Source organism: Dama dama, chromosome 5, assembly GCF_033118175.1.
Source record: "Dama dama isolate Ldn47 chromosome 5, ASM3311817v1, whole genome shotgun sequence".
In the NCBI taxonomy this organism is placed as follows: domain Eukaryota; kingdom Metazoa; phylum Chordata; class Mammalia; order Artiodactyla; family Cervidae; genus Dama; species Dama dama.
The window spans coordinates 90,937,216-90,964,278 of NC_083685.1; the positions used below are offsets into that span (position 1 = coordinate 90,937,216).

At 35.0% G+C, this 27,063-nt stretch overlaps 1 protein-coding gene across 3 annotated transcripts in view; it reads left to right on the plus strand.

Moving 5' to 3' along the window:
- TAOK1 (TAO kinase 1) overlaps positions 1 to 27,063 on the plus strand; it is a 96,473-nt gene that overhangs the window by 40,342 nt on the left and 29,068 nt on the right. For 2 of the 3 annotated variants that reach the window (XM_061142964.1, XM_061142966.1), the window contains exons 3-10: positions 7,090 to 7,161; positions 9,704 to 9,805; positions 11,013 to 11,058; positions 11,617 to 11,713; positions 13,732 to 13,845; positions 18,569 to 18,660; positions 21,976 to 22,069; positions 25,202 to 25,283. In XM_061142964.1, coding sequence (XP_060998947.1) covers positions 7,090 to 7,161; positions 9,704 to 9,805; positions 11,013 to 11,058; positions 11,617 to 11,713; positions 13,732 to 13,845; positions 18,569 to 18,660; positions 21,976 to 22,069; positions 25,202 to 25,283 — 699 coding nt within the window. Of the gene's footprint in view, positions 1 to 7,089; positions 7,162 to 9,703; positions 9,806 to 11,012; positions 11,059 to 11,616; positions 11,714 to 13,731; positions 13,846 to 18,568; positions 18,661 to 21,975; positions 22,070 to 25,201; positions 25,284 to 27,063 lie in introns of those variants that run through there. The other variant, XM_061142967.1, reaches the window with a different exon arrangement.

The following is a 27,063-nucleotide window of genomic DNA, read 5'->3' on the forward strand; positions in this document are numbered from 1 at the left end:
CATTTGGAGTTATTTTGATGGGTGTATAATGGTATTTTTGTTAGGTTTTAATGTGTATTTCCCTAATGATTGATGATGTTGAGCTCTCTTTCATAGGCTTAATGGCCATTCACATGTCTTTGGAAGTATCTGTTCAAATATTTCGTCCATTTTTTGAAAATTGGGTTTTCTTTTTTAATTGAGTTTTCAGGATTTCCTTGTGTATCTGGGTTACTTGATCAGTCAGTATATATTTTGTGATTATTTTCTTCTAGAGTGTACACTGGAAAATTTAGTTGTACACTGGAAAATTTTTGTTGGTGTGATGACCTGTGTATGTCAAGTAGCTGATATTTATAGGTTATAGTCTTCAGATCTTTTGAGTCCTTTGATTTTACTAGTTTGTTTTTGTCTGTGTGTTGTGTCAGTAACTGAAAGAGGTGTTTAAAAATCTCCACTGATATCTATTTTGACTTTTAGCTCTATCTTGTTTTACTTTATAGGTTTCTAATCTGTTACTAGAAATATACAAATTTAGAAATACTGTATCTTGTTGAATTGTCCCATTACCATTAAGATTTCACTCTTTACCTTTTATAGTATTGCTTTAAAAATCTATTTTTTATATTATTGATAGGTTTCCTTGGCTAATGCTCACATAGTATTTCTTTTTCCTTTTCACTATGTGAGAACATCCTTATGTAGCCTTTGTGAGTCTGATATTTTTGGTCCCAGGACTGTTTTTAATACAGATGCCTGCCACGTCTTTCTTCAGTGTGTGGTGACTTTTATCCTCTTGATAGTGAGTGCACTGGATGTTGAGCAGGGCCTCCTATTTGCTCTGTACTTGTAACAGCCCTGTTGGGGATGAGGTCTGCTCCCCAGTTATTGCAGTGGAAGCCCCCAAATTGGTTTCTGAGCTGTGGTATGAGGTAGGTGGGACTGGGGTGCTTCTGCTGGGAGTGCAGCCACTGTGTATTCCTCCACAGAAGCTGTCCACCAGGAAGTGGGCTCTGTGGTGCTGCCTGTCACCTGCTGTGTGCACTACCCTCAGCCCCACCTCAGTTGAGTACAGGCCGTCACCCTGGATATCCCTCAGGTTCTGTGCTCACAAAACCAGTAGGGCAGATCCACCACAGTCAGGCACCTGGACCTGCCGTAGGGGCTGCACAGTCAGTCCAAACCCAGGCTCTGCCTCTGTGTGCCTGCCCTCAAATCCCGCAGTTGCCAGTACTGGACCACCCCATCTATGGAAGCAGCAGTAATCCACCGTAATGCCCCTCAGACACTGAGCTTACAAAGCTGCCAGTTGCGGTGTGAATCCACCAGTGTTGAGCTCATAGAGGTGGGGCCACATCTACTGTGAGCCCCTCGAAAATGAGGCTGCTGTGGTGGGGCCCCACCTGTCCCTTTTCACAAGTGTGTTAACTTGTGTTTGGTTCCTCACTTGTGTCCGACTCTTTGCGACCCTATGGATTGTAGCACGCCAGACTCCCCTGTCCTTCACTATCTCCTGGAATTTGCTCAAACTCACGTCCATTGAGTAAGTGATGCCATCCAACCATCTCCTCCTCTGTCACCCCCTTCTCCTCCTACCCTCAGTCTTTGCCAGCATCAGGGTCTTTTTGAAGGAGTCAGCTCTTTGCATCAGGAGACCAAAGTGCTTCAGCATCAGCATCAGTCCTTCCAGTGAATATTCCGGGTTGATTTCCTTTAGGGTGGACTGGTTTGATTTCCTTGCAGTCCAAGGGACTCTCAAGAGTCTTCTCCACAGTTCAAAAACATCAATTCTTCGGTGCTCAGCTTTCTTTACGGTTCAACTCTCACATCCATACATGACTACTGGAAAAACCGTAGCTTTGACTAGACAGACCTTTGTGACTTCTGTTGCGACCCAGATGTGCATTTTGGGGTGGAGAGTGCAGGGAGGTGGCCAGGACCGTCTGCGCTGGACTCTGCCTGCCCTATCTCCCGCAGGCTGGTTGCTGTACTCTCCTCTGAGCCTGTGAAGTTCACTGTCTGTCCCAGCCCATCTCCCAACAAGTGAAGGGGATTCTCAGACTGAGGGAACTGTTCTTTCATAGCTCACCGCCAGGAGCACAAGTCCTGTCCTTATTCCTTTTTTTTTAACTCACCCTACCCTGTTACATGGTGATCATTCTTGCAACTTTGGTTGTATGAGATCTTTTTTTGTTTGTTTTGTATGAAGTCTTCTGCCAGCGTTCAGTAGATATTCTGTGAGAATTCTTCCACATGTAGGTTATTTTTTTTTTAACATTTCATTTTATATTGGAGTATAGCCGATTAATAAATGTGATAGTTTTAGCTGCACAGCAGAGCAACTCAGCCGAACATATACATGCATCCATTGTCCCCCAGACATTTCTGGAGAAATGTATCATTTTCTTGCAGGGGCAGGGAACATAAAAGATAAGCCTTAGAAGACCCTGTATCAAAAAGCTAAAAAGTGCTTTTAAAAAAAAGAAAAAATGAGGCTTGACAGAAAGAAAATGGAGCCAGCTTGGAGGGCCAAATCTCAAAGAATTTGAACATCAGTATAAAGATAGTAGTGAATTATACCCATTTAATAAAAAGGGAATTCATAATTTCCATGACAGAGAAGGATGGATGGATGAAAAGGGAGAGCTTTTCTTTAAAATAGAATGCCTGCCTGTTACGTGTGAAGGGAATGGTATAGGTGTTTATGGGGGGGGGGGGGGGGAATCAGCATTTTGTTACCATCATAGTGAACTATCATTTTGTTTGGGACTTCAGTGTTTGCTAAATCTAAGGGAAAATTTTGATGAGCAAGATGTCTACATGGTTTTAAAGTATCTCTCCACAGATTGCTTGTTAGATACAAGGTAGGAAATGGTAACTTTATACACATTGGAAAACCAGAGACAATGCCTTTAGAGGGTGAGTAAATTAGTAACAGAGTGAGGAATGGACACATTGTATACCTCCAGATAAGATACCCTGGGAAGGGCATAATATTCTTCTAGTGTTCTGGCCAGGGGTGTATAATCAGAATCTAATCTTGAAAAACTGTCAAGACAAGCACAAGTTTAGTTACATTCTCTAAAAATACCACTGTATATTCTTCAAAAATGCCAGTATCATGAAAGACAAAGAAGGGTTGTGAAATTGTTCTAGATTGGTGGAACCTGGTAAGACATGATAAGTAAGCAAGATACGTGATCCTGAAGGGAAGGAAAACATGTTTACGAACATTTAATATTTTTGTATTTTGCTTTTTAAAAACATGAATAAATAAAAGTCCTATCTCATTTTAACTTGGTCATTTAATTTGAATTCTATCATTACTATGTTTGGATTTTATTAATAGTCATGTTTTAACATGTATTATTTAATAATATATAATGTTATTTATATTTATAAAATGAACATAATTATTTATTATAATGTGTTATTTTATGTATTCTTTATTATGTAGGGTTTTATTTTTATTATTTAAAAATTTTTTTTGTTTACTTTTGGCTACATTAGGTGTTTGTTGTAGCCTGTGGGAGCTTTTGTTGCACAGTGCAGGCTTCTCTCTAGTCATGGTATGTGGGCTTAGTTGCCCCATGGCATGTGAGATCTTCGTTACTCAACCAGGAATCGAACTGGTGTCCCGAGTTTTTCTAGATTTCCTGATTTGTCTCTTCTCTGTTGTAGAATTAAATCCAGAATACTACCTTGCATTTAGTATACCCACTTTTAAATAAAGCTTAGGCCAATTGAAAGTGTAGCAGTTTATGGCTTCCCTGCTGGTCCAGTGGTTAAGAGTCCACCTTGCAATGCAGGGGGACACCAATTTGATCCCTGGTCCCAGAAGATCTCACTTGCTGCCGAGCGACTAAGCTGGTGAGCTGCAGTTACTCAGACCACATGCAGCAACTACTATAGCCCGCGTGCCTAGAGCCTGTGCTCCACAACACAAGAGAAGCCATCGCAATGAGAAGCCTGTGCACCGCAACTGGAGAGTAGCCTGGGCTTCCCCGGAGGCGCTAGTGGTAAAGAACCTGCTTGCCAGTGCAGGAGACCCAGAGACGATTCAGTCTCTGGGTCAGGAGGATCCCGTGGAGAAGGAAATGGCAACACACTCCAGTATTCTTGCTTGGGGAATCTCATGGACAGAGGAGCCTGGTGGGTTACAGTCCATGGGGTCGCAAAGAGATGGGCACAACCAAAGCAACTGAGCACACGTGCACACACCTCACACATGCCCCATAGTAGAAAAATTAGCTCAAGATGGACCAAAGACATGAATGTCACAGTTAAAACTGTAAAATTCTTAGAAGAAAATACAGGGCTAAATCTGCATGTCCTTAGTTTAGGCAATGGATTCTTAAATGTGGCACCAGAATCATGAGCAACAAAAGAAAAAAATAAATTGACTGTAATCAAAAATAGAAAGTTTTATGCTTCAAAGTAGTGAAAAGACAGCCTACAGAATAGGAGCAAAAAAATTGTAATCTGATAAGGGACTTGTGTCTAGAATATGTAAAGAACTCTTCTAAATCAATCAAAAAACAATCATTTAAAAATGGGCAAATGTCTGAATTGACATTTCTCCAAGAAAGATGTAATAGCTAAGAAGCACATGAAAATATGCTCAGTATCATTAGTTGTGAATCTTGAAAAGAGTCAGTCACAAAAGACCACATATTACCTGGTTTCATTTATATGAAATGTCCAGAAAGGGCAAATCTCTGGAGAGACAGAAAAGTACATTAGTTGTTGCTTGGGGTTGCATGGGTGGAGAAAAGGGACAAGAGGGTATTAGCTAAAGGGTATGGAGTTTCTATCTTCTTTTGTTAATGGAGAAGATTTTTATTGTATAATACACACAAAAGTTACCATTTTAACCATTTCTAAATGAACAATTTGGACTTTCTTTTTGAGGTGATGAAAGTTCTAAAACTGACTGTAGTGTTGGTTGCATGTTTCTGTGAATATTCTAAATGCCAAAGTTGTATGGTATGTAAAGTATATCTCAGCTGTTACAAAAGAAAGGAATATAGCTGTTTAGAAATGTTGATTAAAATAAAGGGCTTTGTAGATAAGCAGAGAACATTTTGGAAAAATCAATTTATTATGTATTTAAGCCAGAGCTTCTGTGGATAGATCTGATTCACCCGTTACAATAAGTGGTGCCAGTCTCCTAACCAGTTCACTGGTAATTGAAATTGGAATATGATTAAGTTTCCCAGAGCCCACTTAACAGAGTCTTTTTTTTTTTTCAGGCCACTCTTGAGATATAATTTACAGATGTGCTATCTTTTTTTAAGTATAAATAACATACCATAAGTTCACAGATTTTATGTGTACATTTCAGTCATTATCAGTAAATATGAGTTTAGCAGCCATCACCATAAAATAATTTAGAAGTTTTATCTTTGGGAACTCTTTAAAATCTGAATTGAAGATAAGTTCTTCCAAAAGATGTTTTGAGATGTTCTGATGCTTTTAGTGAACCCACTTTAATTATTTTGCAGCTATTCTCATGTACCTTCTTAATATATAGATTATAATTTTTTAACACATAGGAGTTTGGTTTTTTCTTTTCTAGTTAAATGGAAACTGGAACTTCTAGTTCTTTCCTGTTACATTTTGTTACTTTTTTTCAGACTGCAGCACTATTAAGTAATAATTGTAATAGCCTTTTAGCAGTCTTGTCTTAAGCCTGATTAATAGTTGTTTACAATAGAGGTGATTTATCATGTTAAGAAAGGGCTTCCCTGATAGCTTAGTTGGTAAAGAATCTGCCTGTGATGCAGGAGACCCTGGTTCAATTCCTAGGTGGGGAAGATCCCCTGGAGAAGGAATAGGCTACCCACTCAAGTATTCTTGGGCTTCCCTTGTGGCCCAGCTGGTAAAGAATCTGCCTGCAATGTGGGAGACCTGGGTTTGATCCCTGGGTTGGGAAGATCCCTTGGAGAAGGGAAAGGCTACCCACTCCAGTATTCTGGCTTATAGAATTCCATGGACTGTGTATAGTCCATGGGGTCGCAAAGAGTCGGACGCTACCGAGCGACTTTCACTGTTGTCATGTTAAGAATCTACATTTCTATTTTGTGTTTTCTGAGAGTGTGGCCTTTTTTGCATTTGAAAACATTTACAGTGGGGTCCTTTCTGCATTTTTAGCATTTATTAAGTGCTTATATATTTATTTCCCCCTTTACAAAAATGTGGTAAATTATGAAATTTTTTTCTAGTAACAATCTTTTGCATTTCTGTAATTATAGTATATTTTATCCAAATGAAAAATTCTTCTAATGCTCTATAATATTTAAAAATTTTTAGAGTTTTCTTGTCTTTATTTGGGCTTCCCTGATAGCTCAGTTGGTAAAGAGTCCGCCTGCAATGTAGGAGAGCCTGGTTCAATTCCAGGGTTGGGAAGATATGCTGGAGAAGGGATAGACTAGCCACTCCAGGATTCTTGGGCTTCCTCTGTGGATGAGCTGGTAGAGGATCTGCCTGCAATGTGGGAGACGTGGTTTCAATACCTGGGTTGGGAAGATCCCCTAGAGAAGGGAAAGGCTACCCACTCCAGTATTCTGGCCTGAAGAATTCCACGGACTTAAGGGAACAAACCCACACCTTCCACAATGAAAGTACAGAGTCCTAACCACTGGACTGCCAACGAATTCCCCACTCAAGAGTACTTTAAAGATAGTTCATTGATGTTCTTTTCAGTCTGCCACCATTGTTTCTTTTACTCATATTTTCTTCTTTAGATCAGTTGTAGTAATTTATTCCTTCCTAGAAAATTGTCTATTTCATTGCAGTTTCAAAATTGATTAGCATAGGCTTGTGTATAAGTCTCATGTTGTTTCTTTGTTATAGTGCTGTTCAAATTTCTGGTTTTTCCTTAACTAGATCCCTGAAAGTTAAACCCTGCTTTATATTTCTTTCCAAAGTACCAGCTCCTAGATGATTTGATAAGTTTCACTATATGGTTATTGGTGGTTTTTTTTTAATGTTCTTCAAAGGCAGTTTTGATGTCCTTTTTGACAGGTAGCTTATGAATGCTTTTATTCTCAAAGAAATTATTGCCCAGATTGTTAATTTTTACAATAATCCTTTCTTTCTTTTTTTTAGGCCCGAGATGTGCGCACCAATGAAGTGGTGGCTATCAAGAAAATGTCTTATAGTGGAAAGCAGTCCACTGAGGTAAGTGAAATATTTACATTCTTATTGACATGTTAGAAAAAGACATGCTATTTTTAATTGAGGATATTTTGAACTTTTTTCCAGAAGTATAACATACCTGAAAGTACATATAAATTTTAAGAGTATCTCTCAGTCTGTTTTCTTTCACAAACTGAGTACCCATTTAACTTGTACCTAGAGCCCGTTATCAGCACATTACTGGCATCTTAGAAGCTTCCCAACTTGCCCCCAGTTTTTAATTTTTTTAAACTGTGGTATAATATATTATTCTACCATCAAAGAATTATCAGTTTCTAAAGGAGTAAACTAGAATAAGATGCATTTAGTAGTAAATTATATTGAATGTAATTTTTTAAATGATTTGGAAATTAAGGGCTGATTTAAAAAAACTATATATCTATTCTGAAAAATTTTTTAAATACAATTATTAATACTATGCTGAGTATACTTTAGTTCATTAATATTATGATTAGTGCTTTTCAGTATATTTAATTGCATGAATTTATTTTGTGGAATATAGTCTATTTTTAAAAACTGGAATCTGTAAGTCTTTAATTTTTCAACATAATTATTTTTAATATAACACATTTACAATTGTAATCATTTTTAAGTATTCAGTTCACTGGCATTAAGGACATTCATATTGTTTTGTATCCATCACCACCATTCATCTCCAGAGCTCTTTTTCATCTTAAGAAACTAAAATTTTTTGACCATTAAACAGCAACTTCCCATTCCCTCTTTCCCTCAGCCCCTGGAAATCACTATTCTACTTTTTGTCTGTATGAATTTGACTAAGTATCTCATGTAAGTGAAATCATGCATTATTTGTCCTTTTGTGACTGGCTTATTTTACTTAACATAACGTTCTCAGAGTTCATCCATGTTGTGTTGTGTCGAAATTTCCATCCTTTTTAAGGCTGAGTGATATTCCTCTGTGTGTGTGTGTGTGTAAAATACCACGTTTTATCCATCCATTCATCTGTCAGTGAATGCTTAGGTTTCTGTTGCTGCCTTGTCATTGTGAATAATGCCACTATAAACATAGGTTTTGCAAATACTTTTTTTGAGTCCTTAGTTTCTGTACTTTTAGGTATTTGATCAGAGTTGGAATTGCTGGATTGGTCTTTAATTTTTAAAGATTTGGGTTTTCTATGTGTTTGGAATTTCTTTATTTCATGATAAATCTTGTTTTCATGGTGATCATACTATGAGTACAATAACACTATTATATTACTGTTCCATCATTCTGATGCCTAAAAAATTCTATTTCTTATACAGTTACTCTCATTTATTTTCCATTCTGTAGCACAACTTTAGAAATATTTTCATAGGTGTGCTTGTACTATGTTGGAATCTCTTTGATTAGTCACACCTAGAACAAAAAGTTTCATTTAGAAGTCATCTTTTCTCATCTAATACTAATGTCCTTCTTGACACTATTTTACACTGAAAAAATGCTGGGTTTTGTTTTGTTTTAAAAGTGTCAAATATCATTCAAATTTGAAATTTAAAAGCTGTGAAATGTTATCTGAGTTTAGCATTTATATCTTATACATTTTATATAAAACATTGTGAACATGTTTTGCTTTATTTTGTTGAGGGCTTATGAAATAACATTGGAATTACGTGGTCTTACATTCTAGTAGAAAACATTTTCTAAAGTTTTCTATTATGCTAGTTTCCCTGGCTTTGGAAATAGGGCCCAAGTCAATGATAAAGATTGAAAACTAAAACAAGGACAAAAAATAGACTCCTAGTTCCTGTCCCACACCTGCCAAATCTCTGGAGTCTCTGGGTATGGACCTAGTATCCTGTATTCTTAGAGTTCTCTGGTTGCTTCTTAAGAGTAACTATGTTTAGGGCATGGCCTAAGTGTCTTAAGGTTGTCATGGAGTAGCTTATAACTGAAGGTTTATTTGTATTTTCTGGTATGTGTCATTGAGGAATGCTGTTAGTAAAATATGTAGGAAAATGTTTTTATACTTTTTTTTTTCCTCTGAACTTTCCCATATAGTAATGAATTATTCTCTAACATTTTATTTTAGAAGGTGTGCAGTTAGGGGTTTAAAATCTTCGTCTGAATTTAAAAAGCAAACTAAACCTTAATGTTTGGTGGAAAACATAAGCCAAAAACACAATAGATGAACTTTGTGCTATGTAAATTATACACCAAAAAGCTACAGTTAAGAAAGGGAAGTTGAACTTTTGAAGAAAAATCACTAAATATGGTATATAATTTTCATCAACATATCTGATGTGTGGTTGTAAAATTTTAATAAGACCTGTTGATGGTAAGTTTTACAAAACTAAAATTTGTCCTACCCTGAATGGAATAATTTTATAAGTTGTGTAAATTGAGTTATATACTGTATAAACATAATTTTCTAATTTATTATTTTGGTATTTAAATATTACAAATAAAGTTGTATGTCTTCAATAACCCGTCTTAGTCTAATAATTATTTTTTTCTTGTACAACTTTCTAAGGAAAAGCAGCTGTTCATAATTTTTTCCTTTATTCATTTTTTTTCTCCCCACAGAAATGGCAGGATATTATTAAGGAAGTCAAGTTTCTACAAAGAATAAAACATCCCAACAGTATAGAATACAAAGGCTGCTATTTACGTGAGCACACAGCATGGGTAGGTATATTCTTTCCCCTTGCTGTAATTTTAGTTGGCTGAAATGTTAGTTCTTATTGAGAGAAAGAGCAGCTTTTCCTAGAATCTTAGGCAAAGATGATACAGGTTTTGCAAATTTATTGCAGAGATTTAGCTGACCTTTTAGGTACCTGGTAAAATGTTCTCAGATATTTTTAGTAGTATCATTCTTCAAGTGGTTTATCAAACATGAGTGAAAGCAGTTCTGTTATTTGAGGATGAAATCTAGCGTATCTTTGACATAAATGTAATCTATTTAACCACAAAGATCTTGGTGAAGTCCTGATGAGTCCTGGTGAGATCTGAACTGGTTATGATTCCTTGGCTGAATAATACTAATGTTAGAGAGTTGAGAGACTTTGTTGTAAGAAGTGGGAATTAATTTTGCCCCATTGTTACCAATCAGGTGATAATGGTAGTAATATTGTAGCAGTGTGGGCATAATAACTGTATCTTTTAAGAGAAAGGCAAATTTTCTTTAAATAAGAATGATTCATTATTTTGAATAAATAGTAAGTCACAGTTAATTTTCATTTTAGTATACTGAACTTAGATTTGTAACCTTGGATGCATTTTCATTCAGTTTAATTTTGATGGTGGTCGTGGTGGTACTCAAATACAAGGCTGTGGTTAAAGAAAAACTTTGACCTCTTTTATTTTAAAAACGTGACTTTGGGGAGATTATCTCTCTGTCTCTCAAGTTTCTCCATTTGTAAAATAAGCATAATGATAGGGTCTACCTCATAAATTAGTTGTGAGGATTTACCTGGCACGTAGAAGATGTTCTAGATGCTCTGTGTTTGCTTTAACTGTAACCTAAGCTTTGTATATATAGTTTCAGAGAACAGTTTTTTGCTTCCTAGCAATTTTCAGTATTGCTGCATAGTATATACTGTAGATTAATAGTAATAGCATATGTATATTCCTTTATAATTTTAGTAGTAGTTATATCTGAAATACACATCTTGTACAAGTAATTGTATGTTGGTATTATAAAAGATTAATGTACCATTAACACTACTTACACATTTGACAAATTACATAAATATTCATTTTTTAAGGTAAATGGTGACTAGGATTTGTTTTGCTTTAAGCTGTCTTGAACTCTTCTTGGTAAATTTATTTAATCTCAAATAGAATCTTTTTAATAATATATTTTAATGGTTTCATAACTTTTCTTCCCATGTAGCTTGTAATGGAATATTGTTTAGGATCTGCTTCAGATTTACTAGAAGGTAGGTTTCCTTTAATTATTAAGGAAAACTAGTATTAGCACAATAATATGAGAATTCAATGAGAAATTTCTTAAATAATGTACAGATTTTTCAGAAAGAATAAAAATCTATGTTCTCAGTATAATATGCAGTCATCATTAAATATTATATAGTAGCATAAAAAAGGTGATTTTTTTCTCTCATTATGACTTAAATTTTTTTTTGTATTCTTTGTCATTCACTTTAATCTGTTCTTCTGTTCACAGTGAAGGTATATGAGAATAAAGGGAGAACATTTTTATTTTTGTTTTTGTAGTCACCAAATAATTGTTTTTTTTGTTGTCAGGTTAGACAAAAATTGGCTGTGAGCTATACTTTAACAGCTAGGTATAGCTGTATTCTAGTTGTAAAGTTCAGTAGGCTTATATTATTATCTTGGGGAGAATATCCCTTCTTGCTCAGTGTTAGTTTTTAAAAATTGCCCTATATATTAGGTATGCATATTTATTTATTTATTCTTGCATATTTATTTTTAAACAAAAATAAAAGGTATTTTCAAATAACTTTTTTTATTTTAAGTTCACAAAAAGCCATTACAAGAAGTGGAAATAGCAGCAATTACACATGGTGCTCTCCAGGGATTAGCCTACTTACATTCTCATACCATGATCCATAGGTAAGCACTGTGAAAATTACTATATACTAATAAGCAATGACTTGTTGCATTTACCAACCCTGAAACTTACTAACCCTGAAATTTTGTTGGTTATAGCCAAATAAAAGCATTTCTTCTAAACTCGTTTTTTAGATTGTCCATGTTAAGAACAATATACTGGTACACTTGATCTGTTTAAGATAAGTTTTATCTTTGTCTATGCACGATGCCAGACTTTCTGAAGTACAGGCATACATTTTGTTGTGCTTTGCTTTATTTCACTTCACTGATACCTTGTTTTTACAGATTGAAAGTCTGTAGCAATCTTGTGTCAAGCAAGTCTTTCAGTGCCATTTTTCCAGTAGCATTTGCTCACTTTATATTTCTGTCACATTTTGCTAATTCTCACAGTATTTCAAACTTTTTCATCCTTCTTTTTTGTTCTGGTGATCTGTGATCAGTCATCGTTAATGTTACCATTATGATTGTTTTGGCATTTTTCAGCAGTAAAATATTTTAAAATTAAGTTATGTACATTGTTTTTTAAAGTAAGGCTATTGTATACTAAGTAACCTACACTGTAGTGCAAACATAACCTTTATATGCACTGAGAGGCCAGAAAATTCATATGACTTGCTTTATTGCTTACTCCCTTTTTAAGGATAGTCTGGAATCAAACCTTAATATCTCTTAGATATTGCGTGTATGTGAGCTTTATAGATTTGTGGTAGAAATTTAATTGTGGAGTCATTTAATTTGGGGAAGGGAAAGGACGATAAGGGTTACATAGTCTTATTACTTTTTTCATTTTACCAGTGAAGAAACTGATCTCCCAATTTGTGACTAATTTCTCAAAGTTTACAAAGCCAGATAGATTTAGACTAAAACTAAACCTAAATCTTCTGAATTCCTGGTAACTGATAATGCCAGATTTATTCCATTGATTCCATGCTATGGATAAATAAAAGATACTTAATACTTTTTATGCTTTTGAGTATTAATCCTTGATGATCCTTGATGAATAGTAACTTTAAGCAATTCTATAATGCATTTTTAGTGTTGACATTAGTTTTGCCTATTTTAGAAGAAAATTATCATATTTTGATTATATGTGTGAATCAGGGAATACATGTTAAACTTTATAGTAGCATCAGGTCCTAGAGTAAGGTCCAGGAAAATTTGCATACTAGTAAATAAGTGAATAGAAGATCTGGAATTATAATCTAACTTCTTTGCACTCCGTGGCTTGGGGGATCTTAGTTCCCCTCCAGGAGTAGAACCTGGGCTCGCAGCAGTGAAAGCACCAAGTTCTACCCACTGGACCATCAGAGCATTCCCTAAAGTACCCCTGCATTTAAAAAAAGAAATGAATGGAAGGAACATAGATTAATTTATGTTCGCTACAGTACTGTGGTAAGAACTGTACTATAGTAAGTGCTTAAGAACTTAGTTTTTCTGTTTTTGAAAGGATAATTGTATGTTATGGTGCTCATTGGACTTACAGTCCCATTTTATAAATATCCGTAATTTTCTACAATCATGGATATTAATTACATTATCCAAATGTTTGTTTTCATTTCATATTTAGTTAGGAAAACTATCCTAAGGTTTGGAAATGATTGGGGACATGAAATGCTTTTCTTTTTTTTTTTTTTCTTTTACATTAAGTAGACGGCTCAGAAATCTTACCGTTGTAAAGGAGTGGTCAGCTGTTTAAATTTAATTTTTAAAGCCATTTAAAACCATATTTGTACCAATAAACAGGACCTCAAATATAGAGTTTACACTTTAATCACCTGAATGTCTGATTTTTGTTGCTGTTTTGCCTCCTCTCTTACTAAATTGTTACTAAGTATGAATTTTGTATTTTTTGTTTTCTATTTTGTATCCTAATTCTACCCCAACTGAGAGATTATCCTAGGACTTAATTATCTTGATTTCTCCTTTTCTATTTTACAAATTTTTATTTTATTTTTATCATGGTTTTACACAATCCAGTGAAGGAAAGAGAAATAATTTTTTGTGTTCCTTAAACTCAGAGATATCAAAGCAGGAAATATCCTTCTGACAGAGCCAGGCCAGGTGAAACTTGCTGACTTTGGATCTGCTTCCATGGCATCTCCTGCCAATTCTTTTGTGGGAACGCCATATTGGTAAGAATAATCTTATCTTGATTTGATCCTCATAATTGAAATTGTGTGTGGTGGTATATGGTTGTGCATTTTTTAAGGTGTCTTATCTTTTTCCTGAAAATAAAATGTTATTTTGGACATTTTAAGTTTAAATATTATAGTTAGTTTCAAATACAGATTTGGAGTGCTCCCTTTACATCCCGCAATTTTTTAAATTTGCCTCTTTCTGCGTTCTTTTCTATTATTTGCCATCATGTTGGGTGTGGGGACATTTAACAATTCAAGTGGGGAGAAGCTAGAAATGCTAAGTGGAAATTTTTGTATTTTCTTTAGATTTATGTTTACTGTATATCATTGATCTTCATACTAAGAATACGTGAAGACTGGTAGTGGACTTGGAGTTCTCTGGATTTTTTTTGTTTTTATTTTTATTATGGAGAATTTTAAAGATACATAACACTTGGCGAAAGTATAATGAACCCTTACATACCAGTCACTCAGCCCAACAATATTATCACGTGGTCTGTCCTGCCCTATGCATTCACCTCTCCCTCTCTTCCTCTCTCCCCTCAGTTTGAAAGAAATTCTAGATCCATCTAAGTTTGTTACTCAGTTGCTAAGTCGTGTCCGACTCTTTGCAGCCCCATGGACTGCAGCACGCTGGGCTCCCTGGTCTCCCATTATCTCCTGGAGTTTGCTCACATTCATGTCCATTGAGTTGGTGGCTGTCTAACCATCTCATGCTGCTGCTCCCTCTCCTTCAGTCTTTCCCAGCATCAGGGTCTAATGAGTTGGATATTCACGTAAGGTGGCCAAAGCATTGGAGCTTCAGCATCAGTCCTTCCAATGAATATTCAGGGTTGATTTCCTTTAGGATTGACTGATTTGATCTCCTTGCGGTCCAAGGGACTCTCAAGAGTCTTTTCCAGCACCACAATTCAAAAGCATCAATTCTTTGGTGCTCAGCCTTCTTTATGGTCCAGTTCTCACATCTGTACGTGACTCCTGGAAAAACCATGGTTTTGACAGTACGGACCTTTGTTGGCAAAGTGATGTCTCTGCTTTTTAATAAGTGGTCAGATTTGTCATAACTTTCCTTTCAAGAAGCAAGCATCTTTTAATCTCATGGTCGCAGTCACCATTCACAGTGATTTTGGAGCCCAAGAAAATAGAATCATCTAATTTTACCCATAAATAATTTATTATTAATGTCAGCAAATTTGAAGGGAATAATTTTCCAGATCTTCAACTTTCAAATGTATCTTCTCTCTCTGTGTATACTGAAAGTGGTGTCTTAGGCCCACTATGTCATCTTTTCACCTGCCTTTCAAATCTCCCTACTCCTGCTTTATAAAAGAAAGGATTCTAACCCACCCTGAATATTGCAATGATTCATTGCTCTGGAATGTCAGAGCCTCAAAGCTACACCAGAGGAACAATTTGAGAACACACAGGATCTGTCAGATATATTGAAGTCAGGACCCAAACTCTTGGCAAGTCCTTGTACCTTTCCAGTCATCTCTCTTCTGTTTCTTTTACCCTTTGCTTATTCTTTCTCCCCAGTTATCCCCCTTCCCTTCTTTTCCCCTAGTGTAGAATTTATAACTGTGACATGGTTGTCATGGTGACATATTTACATGTTATTTGCATTGAATTCAGACTTTCTGGCACAAAGTGATTCTGGTTTAACTGATTGATATGACTGTGAAGACTGCCTTTGCTAATTATATTACACAGCAGTGTTTTTAACAAATTGTGTGAACTAATTCTGCAACCCCAAGTTCTGAGTATCTTTAAAGCACATATATTCTGTGTGTGTGTGTGTGTGTGTGTGTGTGTGTGTGTGTGTGTGGACACATACTGTGCATTATATCCTTTGCAACTATTTATAAAATTTATGTATAGTTCAGAAATGTGCAAGGGATATGTAGTTTTTATAAATTCTTTGAAGGTAAATAATGAATAAAAAAATTTGAAGACTGCTACTCTTGATGACCAAAAATTTCTTATGTAAAACCCTAGTTTAGATAGAGTCCCCTCTTCTCTATAAAAAAGGGTTCTGTCAGTGAATATTTCTTAGTGCTTCCCCTCTTTAGACATCAATGACAAATATTAAATATTAAAAAGACCCTCAAATATTCTGCAATAAAGAACAAATTACTCATTTAATTTTTCCTAACTATAATTTCTCAAACTTACTTCAACATCTTAAAGAACACATTGGAAACACCCTGCTATTGACAATAGAAAGTTTACAATAAAGTGAATATATTTAAAAATTTGTGTAAAGTACATTTGGAACACAGGAACTAAGCTCATATTTATATGTCTTTCCACAAATGCACATGGGTACCTGTTACCCACATACACAAATGTACCTGGTAATAATCTTATTGATGCAGTCAGCAACTATGCTTAATAGCAAATTACATACGAAGTAAAAGGTAAAGCATCATAGGAACATTAGATCCTAGTTAAAGACAGGAGAAAAGGAAAGATATCCCATTTAAATACAGAGTTCCAAGGAATAGCAAGGAGCAATAAAAAAGCCTTCTTCAGTTGTCAGTGCAAAGAAATAGAGGAAAACAATAGAATGGGAAAGACTAGAGATGTCTTCAAGAAAATCAGAGATCCTAAGGGAACATTTTATGCAAAGATGGGCACAATAAAGGACAGAAATGGCATGGACCTTACAGAAGCAGAAGATATTAAGAAGAGGTGGCAAGAATACATAGAAGAACCATATAAAAAATATCTTCATGACCCAGATAACCATGGTGGTGTGATCACTCACCTAGAATCAGACATCTTGGAATGCAAAGTCAAGTAGGCCTTAGGAAGCATTACTACTATGAAAGCTAGTGGAGGTGATGGAATTCCAATTGAGCTATTCCAAATTCTAAAAGATGATGTTGTGAAAGTGCTGTACTCAATATGCCAGCAAATCTGGAAAACTCAGCAGTGGCCACAGCACTGGAAAAGGTCAGTTTTCATTCTAATTCCTAAGAAAGGCAATGCCAAAGAATGTGCAGACTACCGCATAATTGCACTTATCTCACATGCTAGTAAAGTAATCCTCAAAATTCTCCAAGCCAGGCTTCAGCAGTATGTGAACTGTGAACTTCCAGATGTTCAAGCTGTATTTAGAAAAGGCAGAGGCACCAAAGATCAAATTGCCAACATCTGTTGGATCATCGGAAAAGCAAGAGAGTTCCAGAAAAACATCTATTTCTGCTTTATTGATTATGCCAAAGCCTTTGACTGTGTGAATCACAACAAACTGTGGAACATTCTTTAAGAGATGGGAATACCAGACCACTTGACCTACCTCCTGAGAAATCTGTATGCAGGTTAAGAAGCAACAGTTAGAACTGGACCTGGAACAATGGACTGGTTCCAAATGGGGAAAGGAGTACGTCAAGGCTGTATATTGTCACCCTGCTTATTTAACTTATATGCAGAGTACATCATGAGAAATGCTGGGCTGGATGAAGCGCAAGCTGGAATCAAGATTGCCAGAAGAAATATCAGTAACCTCAGATATGCAGATGAGTCCACCCTTACGGCAGAAAGTGAAGAAGAGCTAAAGAGCCTCTTGATGAAAGTGAAAGAGGAGAGTGAAAAAGCTGACTTAAAGCTCAGCACTCAAAAAACGAAGATCAAGACATCCAGTCCCATCACTCCATGGCAAATCAATGGAGAAACAATGGAAATAGTGAGAGACTATTTTCTTGGGCTCCAAAATCACTGCAAATGGTGACGGCAGCCATGAAATTAAAAGACGCTTGCTCCTTGGAAGCAGAGCTATGACTAGCCTAGACAGCATATTAAAAAGCAGAGACATTACTTTGCCAACAAAGGTCTGTCTAGTCAAAGCTATGCTAGGAAAGATTGAAGGCGGGAGGAGAAGGGGATGACAGAGGATGAGATGGTCGAATGACATCACCGACTTGATGGACATGAGTTTGAGCAAGCTCTGGGAGTTAGTGATGGACAGGGAAGCCTGGCATGCTGCAGTCCATGGGGTCGCAAAGAGTTGGACGTGACTCAGTGACTGAACTGAAAGACAGGAATTAGATTTTTTTTTGGCCATGCTTGATCTCTCTGGTCTGGGAGCATGGAGTTTTAACTGAACTCTCAGGGAAGTCCCGTGTTTCATTTTATAACCAAGTCACATCACAATTTTGTGATGATTTCAGTTATCAGCTACCCTAACCACTTTTATTATGGAACACTATTCTAATTTGAGAGAAGACTGACAAGCTATGGTTATTCATTGTTGGATAGTGTGACAGATACTTTCTGGAATACGTGGAGTGAGCTTGTCATTTCAAGGGAAGCAACTGATGGTATTCAGTGCCAGTGATAAAATTCCCTCTTTCAAGCAAAAATTAGATGGAATCCTGAGACCAGAGTGTTGGAGAATCACTGTCCTCAAGGATATACAATATTTGAACCTGCAAACTTGAACAGATACAGAATACTGCCTTGCTGTCAGGCATCCTTCCTTTAGGATGCTGTTACATGATCATGATAGATGGTGAGAATGAGTCTCACACTATACATGCAAAGGTAAAAATTTACCTCACAACCTGAAATGCATTTATTTCTCATATTCAAAATTATTATGTCCAGATGTCTTGCCAAGAATCCACACAGGTGTTCTCTATATAGATAGTCATTACATTTTAAAAGAATAGCATACATTTTTGTAACTTCAATTTAAATGACATTTGTTTTTTAGGATGGCCCCAGAAGTAATTTTAGCCATGGATGAAGGACAGTATGATGGAAAAGTAGATGTATGGTCTCTTGGTATAACATGTATTGAATTAGGTAAGCATGTTCTTTATTACTATGTAGTAAGTTTTGATCTGTGTTTTACCTCAATTTCTATACCAAATTATAGCTTTTTATTTTTTATGTTGGTCGCTACAGGGAGCAATATATTTTAAAGGTTTCATTTTGGTTATCTGATACATATATATTAGGTTATGTATATAGGTTATATATAATATATTAGGTTATGTATATTATATTTGCTCTATTAAATTAGATCTTAAATAATTTCCCACTGTAGAATTGTCTTAATATTAATGAATACTTGTTAAACACTTGGATTATATGTGTGATTGCTAGATTTGCCATCTACAGATGGTCTCTAAAGCATTTATGAGTTACTTACCTTTACCTGAGGTGGTTACTACTTTGATTTAGATATGTGAATCTGTTTGCCCACATATTATAGCAGTTTGATTTTATGCATACATTTTGTTCTGTTGCATATAAATGGAACTATGTTTAAAGCAGTGGACCATCTCATAGCTTATGTCCTATGACCAAGAAATTTTAAAGTGCAAGATATTCCATAGGTGGGTTTATATGCTTGATTACAGTTAATCTGATGAAAAAGATCCCTAGATCCCTAGTTTGTTGTTTTGAGGCATGATTATACAATGGTGTTTATAAAAATAAATCTACCACTTTTTCTGGTTATAAAAGTATATATTGAGGGTATAAAATTTCAGAACTTTAAAAGGATTAGAAGGAAAATAAATCAAAAGAACTATTAACTACAGTAATTTGTTACTGGATACACAAGATAGAAAGATGCAAACTGTGACGTGAAAGATACAGAGAAAGGAGTCCAAACATAACACTAAAGATCACAAAGGGAGGAGAGCAAGAAAAAAAGAAAGGAACAAAGGAATTACGAAACAGCCAGAAACCAGTTAACAAAATGGTAATGGGTACATATGCTTATCAGTAATTAATTGTAAGTTGACTAAATTCTCCAATCAAAAGAAATGAAACGACTGAATGGATGAAAATACAAAACCCATCTATATATTGCCTACATGAGACTCACTCCAGATGTGAGGGACACATGGAGACTGAAAGTGAGGAATGGAAGAAGATATTCCATGTAAATAGAAACCAAAAGAATACTGGGTTTCTTGTTCAGTCTCTTAGCTGTGTCCAGTTCTTTGCAACCCCATAGACTCCAGCTCGCCAGGCTTCGCTGTCCTTTACCATCTCTCGGAGCTTGCCCATACTTACTGTTCATTGAGTCAGGGATGCCATCCAACTCTCTTGTCCTCTGTTGTCTGCTTCTCCTCCTGCCTTCAATCTTTCCCAGTATCTGGGTTTTTCCTAATGAGTTGGCTCTTCGCATCAGGTGGCCAAAGTATTGGAGCTTCAGCTTCAGCATCAGTCCTTCCAATGAATATTCAGGGTTGATTTCCTTTAGGATTGACTGGTTTGATTTCCATGCAGTCCAAGAGACTCTCAAGAGTCTTCTCCAACACCATAGTTCAAAAGCCTCAAACAAAATAGATTTTAAAAATATCAGACAAAATAGACTTTAAAAACAAAGACTATCAGACAAAGTAGCCTTTAAAACAGAGATTGTGGAGGAGGAAATGGCAACCCACTCCAGTATTCTTGTCTGGAAAATTCCATGGACAGAGAAACTTGGTGGGCTTCAGGCTCTCAAAGACTGTAGGATCTTAGTTCCCTAAACTTCATCCCACAGCTATGAAAGCACCAAGTATTAAGCACTAGACAGCCAGGGAATCCTTGTCAAATCTTAAGATGTCAGTTACCTGAGTGTGAACCTCATCACAGCACCACGTTATATACTTGAAAGTTGCAAGAGACTGGTCCTTAAATGTTCTCATCAGCAAAAAAGGAATAAGAATTGTGTGATGGGATGGAGGTGTTAGCTAATGCTGTGGTGGGAATTGTTTTGCCATATATAAATGTATGTAATCAATGCATTGTACTCCTTAAACTTACACAGTGTTATATATTAATTATATCTCAATAAAGCTGGAGAAAAAAAATTTTAATTAAAAAAAAAGAGGCTGCAATAAGAGACAATAATATTACATAATGACAAAAAGGTCAGTTCAGCAGGGGATATAACATTTGTAAATATTTATGTACCCATCATAGGATCACCTAAATGTATAAAACAATATAAACAGACCTAAAGGGAGAAATCAACAGCCACACAATAATAGTAGCATAGATGCACAAATCGTCAACAAAATATTAGCTAACTAGATGCAATGATACAGTAAAAGGATCATACACCATGATCAAGTGGGATTTATTCCAAGGATCAAGGATGGTTCAAAATCCACAAATCAATCGGTATGAGACATCACATTAACAAAATGAAGGATAAAAATCATACAGTGATCTCAATAGATGCAGAAAAAGCTTTAGACAAAATTCAACATCATTTTTGATTAACTTAAGTGATCAAAGTGAATACTATCAGTAATGGAACCATTTGAAATCATATATCATTTCATAGAATAAATTTGAAAAATATTTACTTTTGTAATATTTCTATCAAAGTTGTATGACCCAAATTTAATCATTAGAACCAACCAAAATTGAGGGATATTGAAGAGTCTTCTGTACTTCAAAATAATCAAGGTAGTGACTTCAGCTGTCACCTTGAGTCTGGATAAAGAAAGGGAAATTCAACCCAAAATAAGCATAACAAAGAATAAAAATATCAAAGCAGAAATCAGTTAAATAGAAGCAGAGGAGCAGTAGAGATCAGTGAAACTGAAAACTACTTCTTTGAGAAAATTAATACAATTGATAAACCTCTAGTTCAACTGATCAGGAAAAGATGCGAGAAGACACAAAGCCGTATCAGAAATAAGATATGACATCACTACAGATTTTACAGGTATTAAAAGAATCAAAAGGAAATACTGTGAACAACTTTATGTTAATAAATTTAACAACTTAGATAAAGTAGTTCCCTTGAAGGACACAAATGACTAAAGGACACTTATGCTACTGAGGACATTATTGGAATACTTGATTGAAACTTGAATGGGGTTTGAGGATTGGATGATAGTCATGTATCAGTGTTAATGGTCTAATTTAGTGGATGTGTTACTTTCTTTAGTAGAATATGAGAATATGTTTCAGAAAATAAACACTAAAATATTTAGGAATGGTGGAGCATCCAGCCAGCAATTTACTGCACATTGATTGACTTGAAAAAGTTCTTTGAACTCTACTTGAAGTTTAAAATTATTTAAAAAAAAACAAAAAACAGTACTTGTGTGTCCCTGTTTAACAGGCATATATTTTACCAGGAAAGTTTTCTTTCTTTTACAGCGGAAAGGAAACCTCCTTTATTTAATATGAATGCAATGAGTGCCTTATATCACATAGCCCAAAATGAATCCCCTACACTACAGTCTAATGAATGGTGAGTATTGCTAAGAGATATATTACTCAACATTGTATAAATTAAATGTTTTTTCATAATGTTATCAAAGTGATTTCATTTCAGTTAGGTAAAATGAATTACTGAAAAAGTATTAAAATAGGTTCTATCATTTTTATCCTTTATTATGTGTGCTTTTCTTAGCAGATATATGACTCAGTTCAGAAATAAAGGACAGATGATACCACATACAAGCAAAAAGTATTTGCTTTTTACAAAAAAATATTTAGTTTTTTGAACTTCGGAAACACATATAACTCTGATTATATAATAAATAGCATGATTTAAACATAGTATTTTACAACTGAAATATAGATTGCCACAACGTGTAGTGATGATCAATTGGGGAATGGTTTATAATTTATATAGCATATGGTTTGATTTATCAGAATTACCAGATAAATTCATAACTTTGGAATCATTCTAATTGTCATTATGACATTTATTATTCAAATTGCTTAATGTTTTTCTCTCCTGTTGCTTTCTTGATTTGAAAAATTAAGTTCATTCGTGTAAAAAGCTTATAGAGACCTGATTGACAGTTTTAAAAAACAAGGATTTTCATCAGTGATAGAAAATTTTAGTGGGAAATTAATTCCTCATGGGTATCAAACATTTGAAAAATTCTAAGGAAATAAACAGCCACAGTCATCAAGACAGTATGGTACTGGCACAAAGACAGAAATACAGATCAATGGAACAGAATAGAAAGCCCAGAGATAAATCCATGGACCTATGGACACCTTATCTTCGACAAAGGAGGCAATAATATACAATGGAAAAAAGACAGCCTCTTTAACAAGTGGTGCTAGGAAAACTGGTCAACCACTTGTAAAAGAATGAAACTAGATCACTTTCTAACACCATACACAGAAATAAACTCAAAATGGATTAAAGATCTAAATGTAACACCAGAAACTATAAAACTCCTAGAGGAGAACATAGGCAAAACACTCTCTGACATAAATCACAGCAAGATCATCTATGACCCACCTCCCAGAATATTGGAAATAAAAGCAAAAATAAACAAATGGGACCTAATTAAACGTAAAAGCTTTTGCTCAGCGAAGGAAACTATAAGCAAGGTGAAAAGACAGCCTTCAGAATGGGAGAAAATAATAGCAAACGAAGCAACAGACAAAGGATTAATCTCAAAAATATACAAGCAACTCCTGCAGCTCAATTCCAGAAAAATAAATGACCCAATCAAAAAATGGGCCAAAGAACTAAACAGACATTTCTCCAAAGAAGACATACACATGGCCAACAAACATACACATGGCCAACAAACACATGAAAAGATGCTCAACATCACTCATTATCAGAGAAATGCAAATCAAAACCATAATGAGGTACCATTACACGCCAGTCAGGATGGCTGCTATCCAAAAGTCTACAAGCAGTAAATGCTGGAGAGGGTGTGGAGAAAAGGGAACCCTCTTACACTGTTGGTGGGAATGCAAACTAGTACAGACGCTCTGGAGAACAGTGTGGAGATTTCTTTAAAAACTGGAATTAGAACTGCCATATGACCCAGCAGTACCACTTCTGGGCAGACACACCAAGGAAACCAGATCTGAAAGAGACACGTGCACCCCAATGTTCATCACAGCACTATTTATAATAGCCAGGACATGGAAGTAACCTAGATGCCCATCAGCAGATGAATGGATAAGGAAGCTGTGGTACATATACACCATGGAATATTACTCAGCCATTAAAAAGAATTCATTTGAATCAGTTCTAATGAGATGGATGAAACTGGAGCCCATTATACAGAGTGAAGTAAGCCAGAAAGGTAAAGACCAATACAGTATACTAACGCATGTATATGGAATTTAGAAAGATGGTAACGATAACCCTATATGCAAAACAGAAAAAGAGACACAGATGTACAGAACAGAATTTTGGACTCTGTTGGAGAAGGCGAGGGTGGGATGTTTCGAGAAAACAGCATCGAAACATGTATATTATCTAGGGTGAAACAGATCACCAGCTCAGGCTGGATGCATGGGACAAGTGCTCGGGCCTGGTGCACTGGGAAGACCCAGAGGAATCGGGTGGAGAGGGAGGTGGGAGGGGGGATCGGGATGGGGAATACATGTAACTCCATGGCTGATTCATGTCAATGTATGACAAAAACCACTACAATAGTGTAAAGTAATTAGCCTCCACCTAATAAAAATAAATGAAAAAAAAATTAAATGTTGTAAAGTTCTAGATAGATGCATTAGTTGCCGATACTTTATTTTAATAATTAAATAATTATTGAAGAAATTTAATAAATAATTTATTAAATAATAAATTTAATAGTAAATAATAGACCAATGATAAGGCTTAACTAACACATTCATAGGTCTTAGTACTTAAGTAAATACACGTAAAAGGAATCTTTTGAAAATAAATTGAACAGATTGTCTACGCACTGTGTTTGATATTTCAGGGATTCTAAAGAGAATTTCTTTTTTGCCTATAAGGAACTTATTAAAATCTTACTTAGATATTGAAGACAAACACCGATGGAGTAGTAATTACTTAATACTCTTTGAATTCTCATCAGTAACATTATACAATAATAATGGGTTACAGACTTCCAGTGTTTTAAATGTTTCAAAAAGAAATCTCAGCTGATTTTCTGGATTTAATGGAAGTTATATCCATTTGCTCAGGATACCAAATACTTAGCTGTATGGAGTGCTTCTTCCAAAGCAAATGGAGTAATACTGTAAATCACACTGTACAGAAGATGTGAGAAAGAAGAGAGAGAGGTGGCTTATAGGGACAAAAATAATAAGAAAGTTATCCTAGATTTGAATGCAAAAAAAGAAAATATTGGCTTTTCTAACTTTCCCTCAATATAGAATGTGTTGTGATATTTTAATTGTGGGAGCAGAAATTTAATCTGTGCAAATTTATCTTTGGAAAATGGCGAAGACTCATTGATATATTCATAGATACATTCATAGACATATATGAAATATATCTATATCTGCTTTTTTTTTTTATTGTTTCATTTCCATCCCCACCTCCCACTAGTAGGCACATGCTTTGTTTTGCTGATGTGTTTTTAAAGGAAATAGCAATGTGTTCACTTGATACTTTCCTTTACAATAGGTCTGATTATTTTCGCAACTTTGTAGATTCTTGCCTCCAGAAAATCCCTCAAGATCGCCCTACATCAGAGGAACTTTTAAAGGTCAGTTCAATTATACTGTTTTCTACTCCTAAGAAATTTTTTTAATGTGTTATTTTTCTTTGATTTGGAATCAGTATTAGGTATGCGCTACTACTGGTTTTTAACTAAAATACTAATTGTGTATTCTATTAAAGTAATATGAAGGAAATAGAAATGATATGTGATGTATTTACATAAATATTGTTAGAGAAAAGAGATTTTAAAAGAAATTGTTAAAATGGATATCATATTTTTGTTTCTGTTTTGAAAATAAATTTTTCTAACTTAGCAATGAAAAGATTTTTTAAATCGTGTGAACCCTTCAGATTTCACCAAGTTTCATTGCCTCGTTTAAATATGAGATTTATATGCTTCCTGTTCTCAAAAATTTATTATTTCACTTGGCAGTTGACCATTGTATCAATAGCAGTAATAGTGTGTTGAGCTTAATATAGTTCTTAAAACATCTAGATAAAGCAGTGGTAAAATGGGATTTGATTTTCTTTGTGACCCTAAGAAGTCTTATTGGTTTTTCACTATAAAATTTAAGTAGCCTATTTTTGCATGAATGTTTTACAGTTTCAAATGGATTAAATTTATTTTCATCAGTGCACCTCAGTTAAAGATACAAAGAAATTCCAAGGATCTTATATATTCAGTAGTATTATTTGAAACTTTAGTGTGTAGAAGAGCAGTACTGATTTTCAATAATGCTTGAGGAATTTTAGGCAGTAAGCTCACTCTGCTTAGAAAAGAAATGAAAACCTGACTAAATTGGTACTCACAATAGCAATAAAAGGTTTGGTATAGTTGGGAATTATATTAGTGAAAAATAAGCAAGATCTGTATGTAGAAAACTGGCAGACTTAGAAATATAAGATATGATGTTGGGGTAAGAATATGGAATATTGTATTGATAAATAGTGATACATACCAAGCTAAGGCTCAGGAAAAAGGAAGAATGTGACTTGTTTCTCATGCTTGCCCAATATAGGTGAAAGTAGCTCTTTGGGTATAACCCAACCTACCAAGCCCAGGTATTTGGTATTTGGTGATTAGGTTCCAAGTCTGAATATAGTGTTCATTTACCTAGTTGATAGCATATATTGGCACAGCCTTATTGGAAATGATAGGAAATATCTAGCAAGTATTTCTTTCCCTTTGGCCTGACATTTATTTCATGATTCATCATAAAGAAAAAAAATAGAAAAAAATTCAAATGAATTTTTAAAAATTTTAAAGAATTCTGTGAAGCTATTTATCTCTGAATTAGAAGTTGGAAATAATTGTCCAGAATTAGGGTAATGGAACTTTGGCATAAACCTTTGATGAAATATTCTGTAGGCATTATGTTTACGAATTTGAAATAACAGTCTTATGATAGTGAAGCAGAACCAAATATGGTATAGTTAAAACTCTTTACATAGAGAAGAAGTCAGTTTGGCTAACAACAAAGGTAAGTGTTACAGAAGTTCAGGGGCATCTCATGAAGTCAAGGGCAGAAAGTGTCTTTCTGCCATCTATATATTTACTATCTATAAAAAAAAATCTGTATATAGAAAATTTCTGAAAAGAAATGTATCAAAATGTAGCAGTGATACTCTAAAGGTGGAATTATTCTTTCTACATTTCCTTATTTGATAAGGTTAAGTTTTATTTAATGTTAGTAAAAATCACTGATAATATAATGCCTTTTAATCAACTAGTAGTGTTTTATGAAGAGTATTATTTATGCAACACATAAAGGAACCCACAATATCCAGGTTATATTACATAATTCACCATCAGTAAATGCATTTCT